We start from the raw sequence: 19808 nt of genomic DNA on the forward strand, positions 1-19808 counted from the left end.
ACTAATTTAAGACACTATTTCTGCCCTACTTACTCCAGAGGCCAAATAGGAAAGGCTACACAGTTCTTGCACAAAGTTCCATCGATGTTTCGTGTAGCTGAAACATTGATGGAATACTTTTTTGCTCTCCTTATGCTGTCTCCAAGTTACAACACACGGTAATATGCATGTAACATACACATTATATACTATATATAATATGTAGTTAGGCTGACACTCTTCCAACTCTGCACTTGAGTGACTGTGAGAAGTCAGTTCACCTCTCTGCGTCTCCGTTTCTTCATCTGTAAAACGAGGAGAGTACTACCTACTTGCCAGGATTCCTGGAAAGCCGAAACGACCCGGTGGATGTAAGGGGTTCGGAACGGAGCCTGGCACGTAACCCCTCACGGGTAAAAGCTGCTGTTAGTACCTGGTGGTTGTCTGGAGGGAGCATTACTATTTTCACTAATATAACGATTTGTCTCAAGATGTACAAAATCCGTTCTCCCTTCTTCCTAATTACAAGAACAGGTGCCAAACCGGCGTTCTGGTGTAAACCTGTGCTCCTAAGTTCTCCGACGCTGACAACGACGAGAATTCCTCACGCAAGCGGAGCGCTTCAATAACCAGAGCACTTCCGCAGCCTCAGCGTCCACCGCGTGGCGCCCGCCCCCCAGCCCCAGGCCGCTTCCTCCCCTTCCGCGGCGACCCCGAGACCCCGCACCCGGCCTGCCTCCTCCCAGAAAGCCCCGTACCCAGCGCGTCGCCATCCGCGCCGCCACCACAGCCGCAGAGAAGCCACTCCCTACTGCCCCGGAAGTCCTCCTTCAGGACAGAGAAGGCCTTGCCTACCTGAGAGAACTTCCGGGTCAAGCAGCCGGTCCAGCCGGAAGGAGCTTGGCGAGGGTCTGGTGAGTGAGGGCTAGTTCACGGTCGTTGTCTAGGGCTGGGGCGGGGTGGGGGTGGGGGTGGGTTACTAGCGGTGTCGAGGCGTGGGTTTGAGCGGTGGGTTGGGGTACAACGTGAAGGAGGGTGGGGTATCCGCTGCCCTTTTGCAAGCCTGGCCTGGGCTGCAGGAGTTCGGCCGTCGTATATTTACGGAGCTCCACATACCTGCCAGGCACTTCTTTGGGCGTTTGGGACATACTGGTTTACGAGCGACTGTGGCTTTGCTCACAAGTAGTTGACAGCCTAGCGGAGGAGACCGACTATAAACAGGTCAACAAACAAACACGATTATCTAAGACGGTAGTGAGTGCTTTAAAGAAAATTAAGCAGAATAAAGTGACGGAACGAAGCGAGGGAGTAAACCTTTTGAAGAGCTGGTGAAGAGTATTAGAAGCAGAAGGAATAGCAAGTGCAAACGCCTTCTTGTGGGAACAAACCGAGCCAGGCCAAGGAAGAGGAAAAAGGCTACTGTGCGTGGAGCAAAAAGAGGAAGATGAGACCAGAGACTTAAACTGGCCAACCCTTGTAGGGGCTGTGAGCCAGGAGAAGGATTTTGACTTTTATTTGGAAAGCAGTGGAAAAGCACTGAAGGTTTCTGTGCCCAAGAGTGACATGCTGTGATTTATGACTTTAGGTTACTCCTGACCCTTCATCAGAAAGATGCACCTCTTCACTTGCCCTTGGACAGTGGAATGCATGAAACCCAAAATGACGGCCAGAAAAGCATTAGAGACACCCTCCCTGTAGAGATGTGAAAAACTAAGTCCCAGAGAGGTGAAGGCACCTGGCCTTTTAAGAACCGACGTCTTCCAACTCCATTTAATGCTTTCAGAATGACCATTTTAATGTCTATACATAATTGTCACTTCCTAAAACTCTTCAGATGGTTTCCTTTGCTTTGATGGTGCTTCTCTAAATTTAGGGGCATCAGTATCACCTGGGAGCATGTTAAAAATGCCTATTCCCAAAAAAAACAAGAACACTTTAAGTATAAAATAGAACATGTTTTCCTCTGATTTTCTGTTGTAATGAAAATGCATAAAATTGGAGGTTTAAGAATAGAATCTTGGCAAGCCACTTAACTGTCTTATCCTTAAAATACTGCTGATGATAATTATAATAGAAAGTGTTCAAACTTTTTGGTCTTAGTATCCCTTGACACTTTTAAAACTTACTGAGAACGTCAGAGAGTTTTTGTTTGTGTGCTTATAACTATCAATATGCCATTTTTCCCCCTCACCCCTTCCCTCACCCAGAGTTCCCTCATACGCACCCTCACCCAGCACTCCCTGACACCCTCCCTGTCCCAGAGTTCCTCAGTATGCCATTTTATATATCAAAACAGCTTTTCAAAAATTGTTAATTTATTTAAAATGATACATTCATTACATGTTAACATAAATAGCATTTCTATGAAGAATATTTTCCAAAAAAAAATTATGGGAAAGAATGGCACTGTTTTACATTGTTACAAGGTTTTTTTTAGTATCTGGCTTAATAGAAGACAACTAGATTCTCATATCTCCTTCTGCATTCACTCTCTTGTGATAGCATTCATTATGTAGCCTCTGGAAAACTGCACCATATTGTGTGAGAATGAGAGAGAAAAGAGCAAATAATTTTCTAATATTAATACGAAACTCATTTTGAAAAAGTCTCTGGGACCCCCAGAGGCCCCTGCACCACACTTGGAGAATCGCTGAATTACAGTAAGGTTTTGAAAATCAAAAGATACATGATTTGTAAGTCATTAAAACTACATGCACGGCAAAGATGCAGATGCCCAAGAAATCTGCATCTTTATTTTTTTAATAAATTTATTTTATTTATTTATTTTTGGCTGTGTTGGGTCTTCGTTGCTGCGCGCGGGCTTTCTGTAGTTGCAGTGAGCGGGGCTACTCTTCGTTGCAGTGCACGGGCGGTGGCTTCTCTTGTGGAGCACGGGCTCTAGGCGCGCAGGCTTCAGTAGTTGTGGCTTGTAGGCTCTGGAGTGCAGGCTCAGTAGTTGCGGTGCACGGGCTTAGTTGCTCCGAGGCACGTGATATCCTCCCGGACCTGGGCTCAAACCGGTGTCCCCTGCATTGGCAAGCGGATTCTTAACCACTGCACCACCAGGGAAGTCCCACATCAGGCACTCTAACGTCAGAGTCCATGTTCCTGACCACATAGCCATGATGACACTGTAACTTTGATCTTGCAAAACTGGAAGAATTGTATTGTGTGTCTATCGTTTGAACTATATATACTGGACAGGTAGATCTGAGCATGAGAGTGAGGAGTTCTTTTTTAGTTATACTGAGTTTGAGATACTGGGAGGGTGCGGGGGCAGGGTGAGGTTCAGACTATAGAGAAAAAAATGGGCAAGGAGATCATAAGTCTAAGCTTGTCATATCTATGTCTTTGTTTAGCTTCATAAGCAAATGCTTATGGCAAAAAAGATCAAAGTCAAGGGCATAACAACTAACCATGGTTTGAAGCACAGCTTCAGCAAATACAGAGGGTGTTCCTCAGTGTACCAGAAAATAGGCTGACATTTGAGCCAAGTGCCCAAAGGCCAGTGATGAGGTGTGTGATGGCTCTAAGATGCTGTTGGGAGCATAAGGGCTATTCAGAAACTTTTTGGAAAATGACCCTCAAAATGATGATTTCTGTTTGCGTATTACTAACCTTTTAATGTTATCTATAGCAGTGGTCGAGTATAAGCACAACAGCTTTACATTTGTTCTCTGAAAGCATAGAGGAGTGCTAACAGCCTGCTCTTCATTTTTTTTTTATCCCCTTTGCCAATTCAAAATGCCACTCTGACCATTTGTGTGCCTCGTGTAAGGAGCTTCTCCATTTTTCAAGTGTAACAGTGCAGGCTGAGGAGAGTGGATAAGCTGTAAATACAGCCTTGAACGCAGTTAGCTATGGAGAATGAACCGTTAATATCCCAGTGTACTTGGAGCAAAAACCAATACCATCTGGGCATCAGTGTTTTTCCTTCCTTCGAATTATCCCAGAACTATTTCTGCAAACAGCTGTTTCCTCAGCCAACTTAATATTGAGCCACAAGAATGGAAGTTAGCCACATTACTTCCTTATTTACTTCTGTTGAAAATTGGAAGAGAATGGAAATATTTCTTCTCTCAGAATTTGGCAGGAACAGCAACAAGGCAATCTGTTAGGGATGATAGCTTAGGCGCTTTTCTTTCTTTTTCTTTTTTAATGATATAGCCAATATCCAGAATGATTCTGGAGGGTAAAATCATCTACATTTCTGATTATTCATGATCCTAGAAAAGCTAACATTTTAGTGTACCTGAAAGATGAAAAAGGAGTTAGATTAAACTTAAATATCACACTTTTCAGTTATCCTATTCATGCTGAAGAAAGGTAATAAAACATTCTACCAAGTAACTTCATCCACAAGCATAGCATAGCCCCTTTTAACTGTTTACAGGAAGGTGGCACTTTGATTTTCCTTTTTGAACTCTTTCTTCTTAGCCTCCAAATGTCAGCTGCTCCATTGAGAATAGCAGGCATAATATTATGCAAAGTCCCAAACTTTTAAGTGAGTTGCATTTCTAAAATTCATGAAGTCCTCCTTTCTCTTTTGTTTCCACAGCACAGTTACACTTCTCTTCAGTACTTCTCTTGTATATAGTTAGCTGTCTCTGCCCCTGCCTTCCAGGTTTTGCTGAACTCAGTCTTTTTTCTCCCACCTGACCGTTTCTCCATTTCCTTCATTGTTTGCACAGTCAGCCTTCATTTTTGTGGTTTTAATTTTGAATAAAATTAGATAAAGATGTTTATTTCTTTTAACATCTTTATTGGAGTATAATTGCTTTACAATAGTGTGTTAGTCTCTGCTGTATAACAAAATGAATCAACTATACATATATCCCCATATCTCCAAGATGTTTATTTCTCAAAAAAAAAAAAAGGGCTTCCCTGGTGGCGCAGTGGTTGAGAGTCTGCCTGCCGATGCAGGGGACACGGGTTCGTGCCCCGGTCCGGGAGGATCCCACATGCCACGGAGTGGCTGGGCCCGTGAGCCATGGCCGCTGGGCCTGCGCGTCCGGAGCCTGTGCTCCGCAATGGGAGATGCCACAGCAGTGAGAGGCCCGCGTACTGCAAAAAAAAAAAAAAAAAAGTCATATTGAAGCCAGGAAGTAGAATTCTATCAGGAGCCGGAGCAGCATGTGTGAGTCCCTCTTTCTCTTCCCCCCTGCAGCTCTTTCCACCACCAGCAGCCCCTATCTCCTGTCTCCTCTCTCTTTCCCTTCTCCACCCCTTTTGTCCTTTCTCTAACCTGATTGCCTCAGCTCCCTATAAGGCTTCTCTTCCTCGGATGGCCCTAACCCACAGTGTCTCAATCCAAATTCCAAGAACAAGATTCTTCTTAGCCAGTGGGTTGACTTCCTCCTGGGCCCAAGAAGGCAGGGCTCCAAAAAGGGAAACACGGGCTAGGTAGATCACAACAAAAGCTCTCTACCACAAGCTCAGGACACATTAAAAACAATGTAATATAATGGTTGGGCTCCAAGGTCAGTTTACAATTCCTGTTTGATCCATATCATTGTAAAATATTTATTTGCAATGAGAAAAAGAGGAGTGTGAAATTTAAAGACTGAAATTACCTAGTGGTGTTTCCCCTCCCCCCTCCGTGATTTTTAAATGGTTGCATGGTATTCCAAGTAAAAGTGTTTTATTTATCTTAAATAATAGCTTTGCTGTAAGGAGTAGATTTTAGCACCTGAAAGGACCATCAACAATAATAATATCTAGAGCTTATTCAGTGATTACTATTACCAGACTCTGTGTTTTTTATATACTGTCTCATTCAGACCTTGCAATAGTCCTGTGAAAATAGATGCTATTATTTTCCCTGTTTTAAAGATGGGGGGACTGAGGCACAGAGAGATTAAATCATTAACAAAAGTCATAAGGCTGGTTAGAGTCAGAGCTAGGATTGGAGCCCAGGAAACCTGGTTCCAGAATCTGTACTCTGAACTTCTCTGCTACCCTGCCTTTATCAGAGGCCAGCAAGTATGATGTTCCGGGGTCAACAATCCAGAATGTAGTCTGAGTAATAGTTCTCTCGTATTGGAAGTGTTCAGACAGTCTGGAGCAGGGCTGTTGTAGAGGAAATGAGGAAGTATATTAGTGATAGCTAGTCCATGGACCCTCTGCCTCAGAATCACCCAGGGAGCTAATTAAAAACCATGAATTCCAAAGTCCAAAGGCAGAGGTTCTTATTCATCAGGTCAGTAGGTCTGGGGTGGAACCCAGTAATCTATATTTTTAATAAGTTCTCTAGGTGATTGTGATATTCAGCCTGGCTTGGAAACTCTGGACTTGGTAATCTTTTATTGCCACCATTATCTCCTAGGACTAGATGGTAAATGAAGACTTTGAGGGTTAGTGGTTGGTTCAAGGAATGCATTTAGGCATTATGTCTTTAGGATCTTTCGAGATTACAACATTGGTTCTTTTTGTCTCAGAGAATATAACAAGTGCTAGTAAATGTATGTGGGCCTGAATAATATGATCCCTGTCGTATACCATTCTTCAGTTTACAAAGATCCATAACATACTTGGTTATATTCAAACTATTCTCTATCAGTAAGTATTTATTGAACATGTGCGAGTTACGAAACATAGCATCAAAAAAATACAGTCCCTGTGCTTAAAGGGCTCATAGGTGAGATGGTGTAGACTGCCTGCTAGTACAGAGCAGCATATACTAGAGCCAGGTGAATAGTGTAATGGTGAGGGCTACAGGGGTCAGGGAATAGCCATCCTGCATCCAGGTATACTCTGGATCCATATGGGAGGAAGAGCCAGGCCTTGAGAGGAGGCTCAGGGAAGCTGCATGAAGAAGGGATTCCATTCAGCAGTAACACTGCCAGGACACTATTGCCCTACAGCCCTGTCACGTGGAGGCTGTCACGTGGAAGCTGTTCCTTCCCCTGAAGCTCCTGATCTCAGAGCAGGGAGAGTGAGTCCATTTCTTCTATTTCCAGTGTCTTCTACCTTAGCTGCCTTGATCCTGGGGGGACATTAACACCCCCTTACATGAGGTACCCCACTTTTGAGCCTCAGTTCTTTGACTGCTTCACCTTGGACAATTATCTCTTTCACTCACTTCAACCTGCCACTCCAGTTCCCAAAGTCTACCTCCAGTTTTGCTGTTGGTCGAAACTGCTCCCCTCCAGGATCAGGAATCAGACCCATTACTCTCTGGCCACAACTTGTAGCTCTTTTTCCTGAACACTTTCTAACCAGTGACCCCTCTGCTTTTTCTCTGCCCCCATCCCTTTACCTAGATGGCTCTCTTGCATTCTCGATTCCCATTTATCCTCAGGTCCTATTGCACACCTTACTTTCTCAGGGAGGCTTTCTGCGACATGGTTAGCTCTCCATGTTGGGTGCTCCTGTAGCATCCTGTACTTTCCCTTGGGTAGCATTTAGTGTATTTTGTATGTACTTAGTGTCTATGTCCTCTACCTGACTGAGCTCCGTGAAGGCAGAGACGGTGTCTGTGGTAGAGTAGGTTGGCACAAAGTATGTGCTCAGTAGACACAGTTGAATAGATTAAAATGTATACCTCTGGTCTAAAATAGTAGGTTCTAAACTCTGTAGTAAGAAGCGGTGGGGAGCAAAGGAGTGGCAGAATAAGAAATGAGGTGGTATTAGAATAAAGTGGAATTCTGGGAGGTTTGTTTTGTTTTTTTTCAGTTTGAAAGCAGTCACTGTTTATTAACTGACCAGATTACAAAAATAATCGTGGTAGATACCTTAGTTCATCCTTCTAATAAGCCTGTTGATCTGGTCTTCCCTGTTGCCAGCATCTCCACCTTCTACAAAATGGGTGGTCTTTTTCTTCATTCCACCTCGTGGAGAAGACAATTTGAAGGGCCACAGGAAGTGTTTGCTTCTTTGAAACGTTTTCCAACAGTATAGATCTCATGAATCAGATCCTCCATGCAGATAATACCGTATTTGCCAAGAGATCGAGCAATCAACACGTTATCCATCAGGGCATTTCGCTTCTTGTTGCTTTTGCCATAACCACGCTTGTAGATCAGTTCATTTACTGACTTCAGGTTTGGGTACCCCCATGCAATCAATGTATGGTTCCACGATTCTCATCATGTTAATTGAAGCCTCCTCGTGCTTCACAAAGATGCCATTGAAAATCTGACGGAGGCGAAGAAGCTGCAACACCTTTCAAACCTTTGGGCTCACACCATTGATACCTCTGATCCTGATGACAAATGCCAATTTGGGTTCCGCGGGTACGTGGAAGTTGCCAGCTTTTCTTGCCATCCCAGCCGTTCGAATTTCAGTTCTGTACATCTGCCGGTATTCCCTGTGATAGTGCTTAGCTTTTTCATAGATCAACCTCCTCCGTGCCTTTCGAAGCATCTTTTGGGCAAATTTCTTCCTCAGGCACTTGATCTTAAGCTCTGTGAAATTCACTTTTTCTTAAGGGTTTCTGGCACAGCAGGAACCTTCTTTTTCTTCTCTTCTGCACTCTCCATGGTTCCAGCCAGGAAAGAGCTGTTTTGTTTTTGTTTTCTCCACAAAGAGAGCAGGCCTCTAGCTCAGAGCCTTCAACAGATGGCAGTATCTCTAGAAGTTAATAACATGACTTTGTTTGCATTGTGCTTATGTGTACAGTTACTTTTATCTACAGATGTGATACAGACTTTCCTTTTAACATAAATGTATGAAAGAAAAATGAGTTTTTTTAAGAAAAGCATAACTAATAATAATTTGGTTCATGGATATAGCAAAAAAAAAAATCATAACGGTAGAAGAAATGAATGAAATTTGGGAAATGCCAACTTGGATGAAGCCACAGGTACTCGTTATGGAAGTCCTGGGGAAAACTTGGAGCGCTTTTTCAGCACACTCATTTCCTGTCACTGTTGAGAACCACGAGTCTAGAATAAAGGACAAAAATCACATCTGCCAATTGTAGTGAAAAAGTTGGGAGCTTACATATATCAAGCCCTAGCACAGTGCCTGGCTTACTTCAGTCATTTAATAAATGATATTTCCATTGTTTCCACCCTCCACTCCCTCCTAATAGAGACCAGGATTCTCCTGCTAACTTATAGTATGCTCTTAAAGAGCAAGTCACAGTGAAGAGGTTAGACCAGATCACTTCTATAATCCCCTGCAGTGCCTAAGTGCTTTGTTTCCTTTAGTGTCATTTTAGTGGGGTTTTGGAAAGAAATGGAAACAAGCACCTGTGTTTATCTATTTATGTATAGCAAATTCTGAAGTTCTTTGTTTTACTCTAAATAGTCCATACTTAAATTTGAAAGAGAAAATTATTGTCATCATCCAACCATCCTTTCAAGGTCTAATGAAGATTAAGTGATATTTACAACTTAATGTAATTTAGACTTTGAGTAGTTTAATGGCAAAATACAATGATCAATTGATTTTTATGTTGTATGATCAAGCAGCTTTCACGTGAGTATACAGGGGAGTAAATGTCATTTCCAAAACTAATTATTTTGGGCCCTCATAAGAAATAAAGGTAGGTATTTCATCCCATATTTTATAGAAATAGAATTTGAAATATTTCTTTAAGAGTCAGTGATTTTAGGGGCTTCCCTGGTGGCACAGGGGTTAAGAATCCTCCTGCCAACGCAGGGGACACAGGTTCGAGCCCTGGTCTGGGAAGATCCCACATGCCGCAGAGCAACTAAGCCCGTGTACCACAACTACTGAGCCTGTGCTCTGGAGCCCATGAGACACAACTACTGAGCCCACGTGCCACAACTACTGAAGCCGTGCACGGCAACGGAGAGTAGCCCCCACTCACCGCAACTAGAGAAAGCCCGCGTGCAGCAACAAAGACCCAACGCAGCCAAAAATAAATAAATTAAATAACTAAGTTTTTTTTAAAAGAGTCTGATTTTAAAAGAGGAATCAAATTACCAGGAAGTTCATCATAATCACATAGATTCTTAGACTGGGATATCATTTTGCTTTTATTTATGATATTTTACTCTTCTTTTAAATGTGTCTGACAATCTTTCCCTGTAGTTTACATCTGTATTTCTACCAACTAGACATTTAAGGTGTCAGTTCCTCCCTTAGCTAATTTTATAGACTTTGAGCTAGAAATCTGGTATTCTTACAAACTTAAATATACTGAATTTTGTTTCTTGATATTGAAGAAATTATTAAAGGAAAATTCTTTTGTCTAACATTCTTGCCCAAGAGGGAGGTTCTATAGCCTCAGAAGTCAGTAACTATTTATGTACATGTAGTAGTGCAGTTTTCTTTCTGATGTTAAAACAAAAAAACTACTTCAGGTAGCCCTGTATTATTTATATCTTATATGTCTGTATACTTGAATTACTCAAATTTTGAGCTCCATGGTTATGATTATAATATACCAGTTGATTTAAATTATTGATATAACAGCATTTGGTAATGGTACAGGTGGAATAAAAGATCATTAAGCTAAATATTTTAACCTTCATTGGCTCCCTGTTGCTTGGAGTTTGTCAGAGTGAAATAGAATCACAGCATTTCAGAGCTAGAAGGGCCCTTAGAGATTGTCTTATCCAGTCCCTCATTTGACACATGAGAGAACAAGCCCAGCTACTTGCCAAGGACCTACAGCTAGTTAGTAGCAAAGCTAATACCAGAATCTAGGTCTGCCGTTTCCCAGTTCAGTGCTCTTTCAACCGATTCCGTTGGGATTTTTAGGTGGTGTTCTCTCTGTTTCACTCCCTAATGTTGATGCCAATTATTCTAATCAGTTTCACATCTGTTTATTTTTAGGACATAGAGTTTCACCCCGTTATGAGTCTTTCCTGGTTAAACTTTATATCTGGCTTTCTTTTAGGTTGGTCTCCACTCATCTCTTTTAATCTTGAAGACTTCAAAATATACCTGGATCTACCATTTTTTTTGAAAACTCCAATACCAAGCAATCAATGACCCACCGTGCTCTTGTTATAATATAGAAGCTTTTCAGTTCTCCAACTCTAAACAAGATTTTCTCCCATTTTCCCATGAAGCCACATTGTTGTTTATTCACTTTAGTTGTGAGTGTTACTGTGCCAGCTGCTTTTGCTTTGGAAGATGTAGGCTTCAACCAAATGACCCCTCTGGGAGCAAATCATAGTTCTTCCAATGCATCATTTCTCCCAAGTTTTGAACTCTCAGCAGATTCCCACTCAGGTGATGATGTCATCATAGCCAGAGAGGGAACTAGTGTTTCAATTGAGTGTCTTCTCACAGTCGACCACTATGAAGGTGTCTATTGGTACAACTCAAAAGGACAGCAGCTGGATAACAGAGGCAGAGGTAACTATGCCAGAGTATAATTAATCAAGGTTACTCATTTCCTATTACTTCTTTCTTCCTGGTTTTAAGGCATATTCAACAAGAAATCTCTAAGATGAGGTACTACAGTAAATAGTTAAAACTTTGGAAGGCCTGGAGTATTATACCTATCAGAAAAAGCAAAATAATGGTAATTACTTAACCAGAAGAAAATAAATAGAGAATAGTTATAAATTTAAAAGGTGTTCACATAATGATGGTGAGCTATTTTCTCTCCTCTTGGTGAGCTGGTTTCCTTCTTCATTCAAGGTAGACTCCATCAGGGTTGCTGCGTACAGCTGTGCAGGCTACGCGCTGCACAACTCCAGGGGCGCCATTCACCTAGACTGTAATGTGAGTAGTACAGAGTGCTGGCCCTGTGTGAATACAGCAAGAAGGATTTGGGTTAGACTTAGAGTCATAAATAAAAATGTTTTGCTCAGAAATGAGTTACTAAAAATGTTGGAGGAAATCCAGGATGTTTTTAAAAATAGTTATAAAGATCTGTGCATAAAACTTTAAGTCCCTCGGAATCAGAAGGGCACTGAGGAGGAACTCTATAAGCCCTTTCTATTCTATACCTTAATTTACTTGAAAACAGGAGAGTTTCCCTTGTATTTTTTTTTTGTCTGTCAGTCTTAAAAAATCACACAAACATCATAATAATGTGACCAAGGTCTACTTTTTGACAGGTTTTTATTTGATTATGCTGTTTATGAACCCGTAAACACATCTTAATCAGAATACTATTTCCTTTAATTAGTGTTCTGTTAGAAAGATTATTTTTTTTGAAGACTACTGTGTTAAAACACCTTAGGAAGAAATCTCCATGAAATATCAATGGGATAAAGATTAAATTCTGGGATCCTCACAAGCTACACTTTTCGGAAAAGGCCCCTTTATATTTTTTGCTAGAAAGGTAGTCTAATCTCTTGGAATATAAGGCTATTTGGCTATTCATATTAGAGTGGAAAACAGAAAAGGAGACAGATGGTGCTTCCTTCTAAAGTATACGCTAAACATTTTAACCTTCTGGAAACTGAGTAACTGGCCACCAAGGGATTGAAGAGTTTGAATGTTAGAAAGAACAGAGCTTCTTAAGAATATAGACCTATTAAATCAGAATCTCTACAGTGGTGCCCAGAAATCAGAATCTCTAGAGTGGTATTTTGAACATGATTTGGGGTTCCCTCTTTGGATCCACTGAACTAGACTCTTACCTCATTTGGCTCTAGGGTCCTAACAAACCCATTTAAGATGTGGGTTAATCAATATGATTATTACGGACTGACTGTATAGACAAAGCTTCGGTCAGGATAAGACCAGCCAAGTGGAATGATAGTTTTATTTTCCTATTTTGCCCTTACTTTGAAAACCACTAACATCTGTCATTGATGCTTTCAGCAGCAGCTCTGGACAATTATATTAAACTGTATGAATCTCAAGTGAGAAGAGTTTAAAGAGCATATTAGTCTAGTATAAGGTTCATAAATCTTGAGCTATTATCAGCAAGTGAGCTAGAGAGTTCAGATTGTGGTTATAGTGGTTGATGAATGGAGTCTATGCAGTTCATCATACCGTGGATTCACAGGGTATCCTTTTCATAGCTCCAAGTTTATAGAACAGAAGTTTATAAAATAATGACTCTATTCATAACTACATGTTTTCCTCTTTTTACTTTAGTAAAAATATAACTAGAATTTAGATAAATTTTGATGATGATAAGAATGGGCACAATCCACAGTACTTACTAATTGATGTGCCACCCAAATACTCCTGAACCACAGAATCTCAGGGATGAAAGAGATCTGGAAGATTAGACCTTGAAATGGTGCTTAACAAGCAGTCACCCAGCCTCCTCTGGGACACCACCTCTAGGCATTGGGACTCATACCTACACCGCACATCTATCCCATCTTTGAATGGCTTTCATAGTTAAAGCACAGAGTACACTGAGAACTTACCACAAAGGTGAGAATTGTGCAGGCAGAGCCAAGTTGGTTTTTCTTTTCCAAGTTATTAAAGGATGTTGAATCACGGTGGGTGGTCAGTGTGCTTTGTTTTTCATACTCATGTGCTTTTGTATACGCGTTCCCTGAATGAAGACACCTTCACGTATGGAAGAGAGGCAGCATGTTTTAGGTTTAAAACAAGCCTAGGCATCTTAAGGGCAACTTTTTTCTCTCTCCCAAGCTGGTCATTTAGCCTCGCTTGTGAAACATATCTTTTGGCTTGTGCTTCATTTACTCCTGCCAGAAAAACAAGATACTATCATCAACCAACCTTTTCTAACAAGACAAATTAACATGTGCAAGGCATGCCAGATTAGCCACTTAGTAATTGAAGAAATGCATTAAATTGGTAGGGTTTTTTAAAAATAGTTTTTGTCTCAAATAGATAAGTTCATTATTGAAAGTAAACAGTTTAAAAGGAAGTAAAAATTACTCATAACCCATTATAAATAACCATTGTTTTATATTTCTGAGGCACATCCTTCTATTTATGAGAAAGTCTAGGTAGAGACTGTGATATAGACACACACACACACGTAAATATTTCTTTTTAAGTTTAGTCATTTAGCATTATGTCGACACACCTGTCTCCCTGAAAGGCTTCTTACATCTGGCAGTGAAAAGGTAGTTATGATAATCATTAGTGTCAGGAAGATCTTGATTCCCTTTTTTAAGTCCCAGGCTGTTTAAATTCTGACTCTGAACATAAAAAGTCTGCCCTTTCTTACATCTTTTAAGGAAATAGCAGAGCCTAATAGAAGAGTTGATTTAAAGTACTCTCATGAAGAGGTGGAATATTGATAAGGCAGTTGGCATATTTAGCAATAGTATTCTTTATGCTGTAATTTTTTATTTCTGTTGGGTTATCAGGTGGAAAATGGTTGGTTTCTGATAACTTCCTGAATATCACGAACATAGCCTTTGCTGACCGTGGGCTCTATACATGTTTTATCACGTCTCCGATCCGTGCCTCCTACTCGGTCACCCTGCGTGTTATCTTCACCTCGGGAGACATGAGTGTCTACTACATGGTGGTTTGCCTGATTGCCTTTACAATCACTCTCATCTTGAATGTCACACGGCTGTGCATGATGAGCAGCCATCTTCGTAAAACTGAGAAAGCCATCAATGAATTCTTCCGAACTGAAGGGGCAGAGAAACTTCAGAAGGCCTTTGAGATCGCAAAACGCATCCCCATCATCACCTCAGCCAAGACTCTGGAGCTCGCCAAAGTCACACAGTTTAAAACCATGGAGTTTGCTCGTTATATTGAAGAACTGGCAAGAAGCGTCCCTCTGCCACCTCTTATTCTAAACTGTCGGGCCTTTGTAGAGGAGATGTTTGAGGCTGTGCGAGTGGATGACCCTGATGACATGGGAGAAAGAATTAAAGAGAGACCTGCCTTGAATGCTCAGGATGGCATCTTTGTCATTAACCCAGAGATGGGCCGGAGTAATTCACCAGGAGGAGATTCGGATGATGGTTCCCTGAGTGAACAAGGCCAGGAGATAGCAGTTCAGGTTTCTGTCCACCTTCAGTCAGAGACCAAAAGTATTGATACAGATTCTCAAGACAGCAATCATTTCAGCCCGCCTGATGATACAGGATCTGCTGAATTGAACTCTAACTACAAAGATGGGGCATATGAAAGCTGCCAGCTGTGAGCTACCCCAGTACCTACAAAAATGGCTCTCAGAAAAGGAACCTGTTTCATGCAGGAAATAACATTTTTACCAAAAGATAAGTAGGACTTTCCCCTTGCTCATATTAAGCACATCAGGACATGAATTGTTACCAAAATCTTTCTAAAAATTCAGTGTTTTCCCTATCTGATCTTTCTCAGTCATTTACCGTGAGCTTGATTAAATGACACATGTTGAGATTTAAAGGGGCCTGAGACATCAGCCTAATGGGGAAAGTACCACACCCAGAATTACATGGCTTCTCTTCTGGTCATGGTTCTTCCATTGTTAGGGCTGACACTTATCTTTAGGCCTCAGTTTTCCCACTAACAAGATGAGGGATTTGCACTGGATGATATCTAAAGACTTTTCTGGCCCTCTAACTTCTTACCTGCCACCTTTAAACCAAAAGAATCTTCAGCCCATTTCTGAATAAACGCTTCCCTAGACTTTGAGTCCCTTTTTATGGAAAGGACCAAGCTGAAACTTTGTGATTTGGATTCCCACACCAATGCTATGCATAGAGGTGTGGGTGTTTTTCAGATGTCTTGCTGGTGGAGCATACAGTTGTATATGCTAGGTTGAATGTCTCCAGTGTAGCCCATGTCTGTATCGTTATACAGATACCGGGGAGCTAACTGCTCATTAGTAAGCTACTTTCCATGAGTAAATTGGAACTTGTGGGGGTGTATCATGTCTTTTTAACTTACTGAGGCATCATTTAGCTCATTGAGCCGGCAGTGATTTCCCAACTGTTCTCCAAAAGTGAACAGTTCGTTCCTAAAGAATAACGTCTTCATTGTTTTTAGAATAAGAAACAATGTCAAATCATCTGTGTCTGGTAAATTAATGGATTTTGACATTTCTGTTCATAGAATTTCTCAGGCTTTCCCTGTTTAAAAGTACTGGACTCTATGAGATAGTTCTGTGTTTGGGATCCCATTCCAGGAGAAAACCCACAGCTGAATTCCTCTTCAGACCTCTGTCAACACTCTTGCCCTCCGTGGTCTTTAATATGGTGCTAAAGGTTGCATGCCTTTATCTTGTTCATCTTGTTTATATTTTATTGTTGAGGTTTTTATTTTTGTGTACTTCAGGTGTAGAATTTTGAGCTAGGGCTGCTTTTGCAGCCTTTCCGAGAAGCACTAACCTGAAATAAGATTAGATAATGGTGTGTGGTGTATGTTACTATATTAAATATATAGATACTAATACAGATGGATATATATATACACACATACAGATGATCTAGACATAAAGAGGGAGAAAAATTATGAGGGATGCCACCTGATTCAACTGTGTATAATAAACACTTAGGACAGTATTTCTTGCCTGGCTGAGATCTGATATAATGGAATTGTACATACTCTTCAGAATAATTTCTTCAGCTACAGTAAGCTTGGCGTCATATAATTTTAAGAACTTGGCAGTGGAGCTCCATGTGCTTCACGTTTCTTCATTTGGCTTCTGATTACTGAAGCATTACTTGAACAGAGGTTCCTGAGAGAAATGTTTGGGACAGGTTTTTATCAGGATTTTAATTTCAAATGGAGGAAGGCAGGAAATTCGAAGTGTGACCAGATAGAACTCCTTTCTCCTTTGTGAAGGCTTATCAGAAGTAATACATCTGCTCTCGATAGCATGAATGAATCGATGTGCAGTTTTATCAGATGGCATTACAGATAATGATAATGCTGCCTTTTCTGTCTCTCAGGCTGTTTCCATGGAAACCTCCAGAGCCAAACAAAAGCTACCCGTCATTTAGCCAAAGCTTGTCTTGGCTCATAGACCTGTATTTCTTTAAAGAACACTGTTTTCATACATTTGGCTATGAGAGCAAGGGCTCTTGAACATGCCCTAGATTATAGAACACTTTTTCCCTTCCCAGAATGTTTCTCTTGAAAATGTAAAAAATTTTTAAATCCTTTGTCTGAGGTCTATCCCCTGAATGTCCCTCAGATCTTTAGATAGCACCTTGCAACCTGTCCCAATATAGCAGGTTTGGGGTCATTTTTAGAATGTAGCTTGTCACATTAAAGAGAATGGATTTATCCCACATGTTCTCATAACAGACATGGGCATTTGGGACCTTAATGTAGACATATTTAATGATCAAAGTCCTGAGAAACAGGGCTTTGGAAAAATACAAGAAATATTGGGAAAAAAATAAGTTTGCACAATACTATATAACAAGTATAGGCTACTCCAGTGTATCCTAGATAAATCACTTTAGGAATGTAACGGTGACTTAATTTGGTGGCCAAAGTAACTGGATTACTTTGAATATTCCAGGTTAAGGTGCCACTGATAAGGAATTAAAGTAGGTCAAAATTTAAGTGGAGCTGGCATTACTTTCTAAATCTAGTTGCTCAGAGGAAGAAAACCACACTCACTAACATTTTCTGTAGCTAATCAAATACTCTTCATATATTATTAATACTCATGCTGTCTTTTTGTAAAATCCTTAAGCTTTTGAACTTAAACTCCAGTAACAGTCTTTTGACAATAGTGGTAGTGTAATTATCCTTCTGTCTTGCTAGATTTTATGGTTAGTGAAAATGCCTTTACTCAACAAACTGTATTTGAAATAGTTATGTCATCTCATTTACAAATTCTGTCTTGTATTGTGATTTAATGAACCTTACTGTCCTTATGAAATGAAATGGTGGCTTTGTGAAATAAATTTACCAAAAATAGACATGTGAACATTTTTAGAGATTCCTTACCAGCTGAAATCAGACAGACAGGCATCTTTTGAGCTGATACCGCGATTAGTTTATAGGCAGTTTGATAAGCCTGTCCTCAAAGTCGCATCTGTTCCGATAGTTTAGTTCTTGAGTCTGGCCCAGTGAGCGTTTATATTTCCTACCAACTACCTTGATATAAATATCTTGGGAGTCGCTGACCTGGAATGGTTGTGAGGAGGCTCCCGGCTTCTTCACCTCACTTACCACGTATTTTAAAGTCGAAATACCCAGCTTCCCTTTTGTGCTCCAGCAACAGTGAACCCCTTGGCACAGTCCTCTCCACGCCCTGCATGTAGTTTCAACCTAAATCAGAGTTTGTATTCTGTGTCACAGAGCAGCATGGGAGTGTGAATGCTTGTTTTCCAGGGCCCGGCCAGTCATGGGTGCTAGCCTTGCCTCCTCACACCAGCTATGGTAACACAAGTATACCAGATTTCCTGAATCGCTATTAAGAGAACACAGTCTTTTGTCCCCTACGCCAGCAATGTTAGAAGTGCTAAGCCTTGGGCTTCCCTGGTGGCGCAGTGGTTGAGAGTCCGCCTGCCAATGCAGGGGACACGGGTTCGTGCCCCGGTCCGGGAAGATCCCACATGCCGCGGAGCGGCTGGACCCGTGAACCATGGCTGCTGAGCCTGTGCGTCCGGAGCCTGTGCTCCGCAACGGGAGAGGCCACAACAGTGAGAGGCCCGCGTACCACACACACACACAAAAAAGTGCTAAGCCTTATGCATAAACTCCTAGATTCTCAACACATTTCATAAGAGTAAATGAGTTGTTTAATATGGTTCAGATGATGTTTAAATGGTTACCATGTTAATGAATACTTACATTATAATTTTGTCCTTTTTTTAAAGAAAGTTGTACTTGAATGTAATGTATTAAATGTTCAATGGAGTGTATTTCATTTGTCTGAAGTCTTCTATAGAGATACATTCTTTTTTTTTTTTTTTTTTTTGTGGTAGACAGTCAAAGTCTGTACCTTTTTATCAGGAAGGCGATAGCTTTCCAGAAGCCTCACCTGACTTCCACTATACAGCTTCCAGAACTAGGTTACCTGACTACCTGCAGTAACTGTAAGAAAGCTTGGGAAGATGAAATTGTATATTTTTCCACTGGACATATTGCAGCGAAGTGTTTTATTATTAAGAAAGTGAAGAATGGAAGTTGTAGGCAACTGGTAATGTGCAACAAGGTCAACTTCACTTGAATTACAGGAGCAAAATGTGGTTGTGTGGTGGATATAGTTGCAAACCATGTTCCTTGAAGATACTCACATGTATGGATGAAGAATGTTGTGTACCATATCAGTAAACAAAGGATGTTGCAGCCATCAAGCCATCAGCCATCAGCCACTACAGCCACCCTGACTGTGCACCCTGAGGGGATTCAGGATGGAGAAAAACAGGATACCGGCCTAGATAGTTAAGGTGTACATCAAAGGAATGGTTTCGATGAGCCCAGGCTCTTACATCTTCCCATACATAGAGAAGTATTAAGTTCATTAACTTGAGATGTCTGGTTTTTCTTTAGTTAACTAATCTTTTGCTGTTCTGACTACCTGTTTTTTGTTGCAAAAATTCATGTATATCCTGGCTACTCCCTTACCTCTTCAGAACAGTCCCTCAGAACTATCTGAAAGGCCGCTTCCCAGGCTTAAGTCCTCAGTATGTCTGCCGAATAAAACATAATTCTCAACTTTTAGGTTGTGCATTTTTTTCAGTCCACACATGCATGAACAAAGCAAGAATCAGAAGCATTAAATCTTAGGTTAAATCTTCAAGCCATCACTTATGTAGTCTCCCATGCACGTGGCTCAAACAGCAGACAGACAAGTTATGGGATTCTGCTGGGGCATAATTGGCTTATCTTAACCTATTTATTCATTATCAGATACGTACTGGCCACCTGCTATGAGCAAGCAATAACAAAGTTCCTAGGGGACAACAAGGTTGGCCTATTGGAGAAAGAGAAGAAATAAGCCTGTGTGGCTGTGAGGGGAGAATGTCAGAGAAGCAGGCAGGGGCCGGGAATAAGGTTAAAAGATTTCAAAGCTCTTTTTGGCTGTCCCCAGCAATGTGTTTCTTAGAAGAAAT

The 19808-nt window shown here is 41.1% G+C and overlaps 2 protein-coding genes and 1 pseudogene across 3 annotated transcripts in view; 1 reads left to right on the forward strand and 2 right to left on the reverse strand.

Annotated features, from left to right (window-relative positions):
• FAM114A2 (family with sequence similarity 114 member A2) overlaps positions 1-779 on the reverse strand; it is a 39772-nt gene extending 38993 nt beyond the window's left edge. Inside the window, exon 1 of the mRNA XM_079918991.1 lies at positions 738-779. The gene's annotated coding sequence lies outside the window, so the exon portion shown is untranslated. The remainder of the gene's footprint in view (positions 1-737) is intronic.
• Positions 780-844: 65 nt separating this feature from the next.
• MFAP3 (microfibril associated protein 3) lies at positions 845-19414 on the forward strand. Its single transcript, XM_079915352.1, has 3 exons — positions 845-893; positions 10793-11256; positions 14157-19414. Exons 2-3 carry the CDS (start codon positions 10962-10964, stop codon positions 14948-14950), a joined length of 1089 nt encoding a protein of 362 aa, XP_079771478.1. The 5' UTR covers positions 845-893; positions 10793-10961; the 3' UTR covers positions 14951-19414.
• LOC307184403 (large ribosomal subunit protein uL30-like) lies at positions 7714-8462 on the reverse strand (annotated as a pseudogene). The gene has a single exon. The product of its transcript is annotated as a large ribosomal subunit protein uL30-like (transcript).
• Positions 19415-19808: the final 394 nt, after the last annotated feature.

Source organism: Stenella coeruleoalba (assembly GCF_951394435.1).
Source record: "Stenella coeruleoalba genome assembly, chromosome: 3".
NCBI classification, from domain to species: domain Eukaryota; kingdom Metazoa; phylum Chordata; class Mammalia; order Artiodactyla; family Delphinidae; genus Stenella; species Stenella coeruleoalba.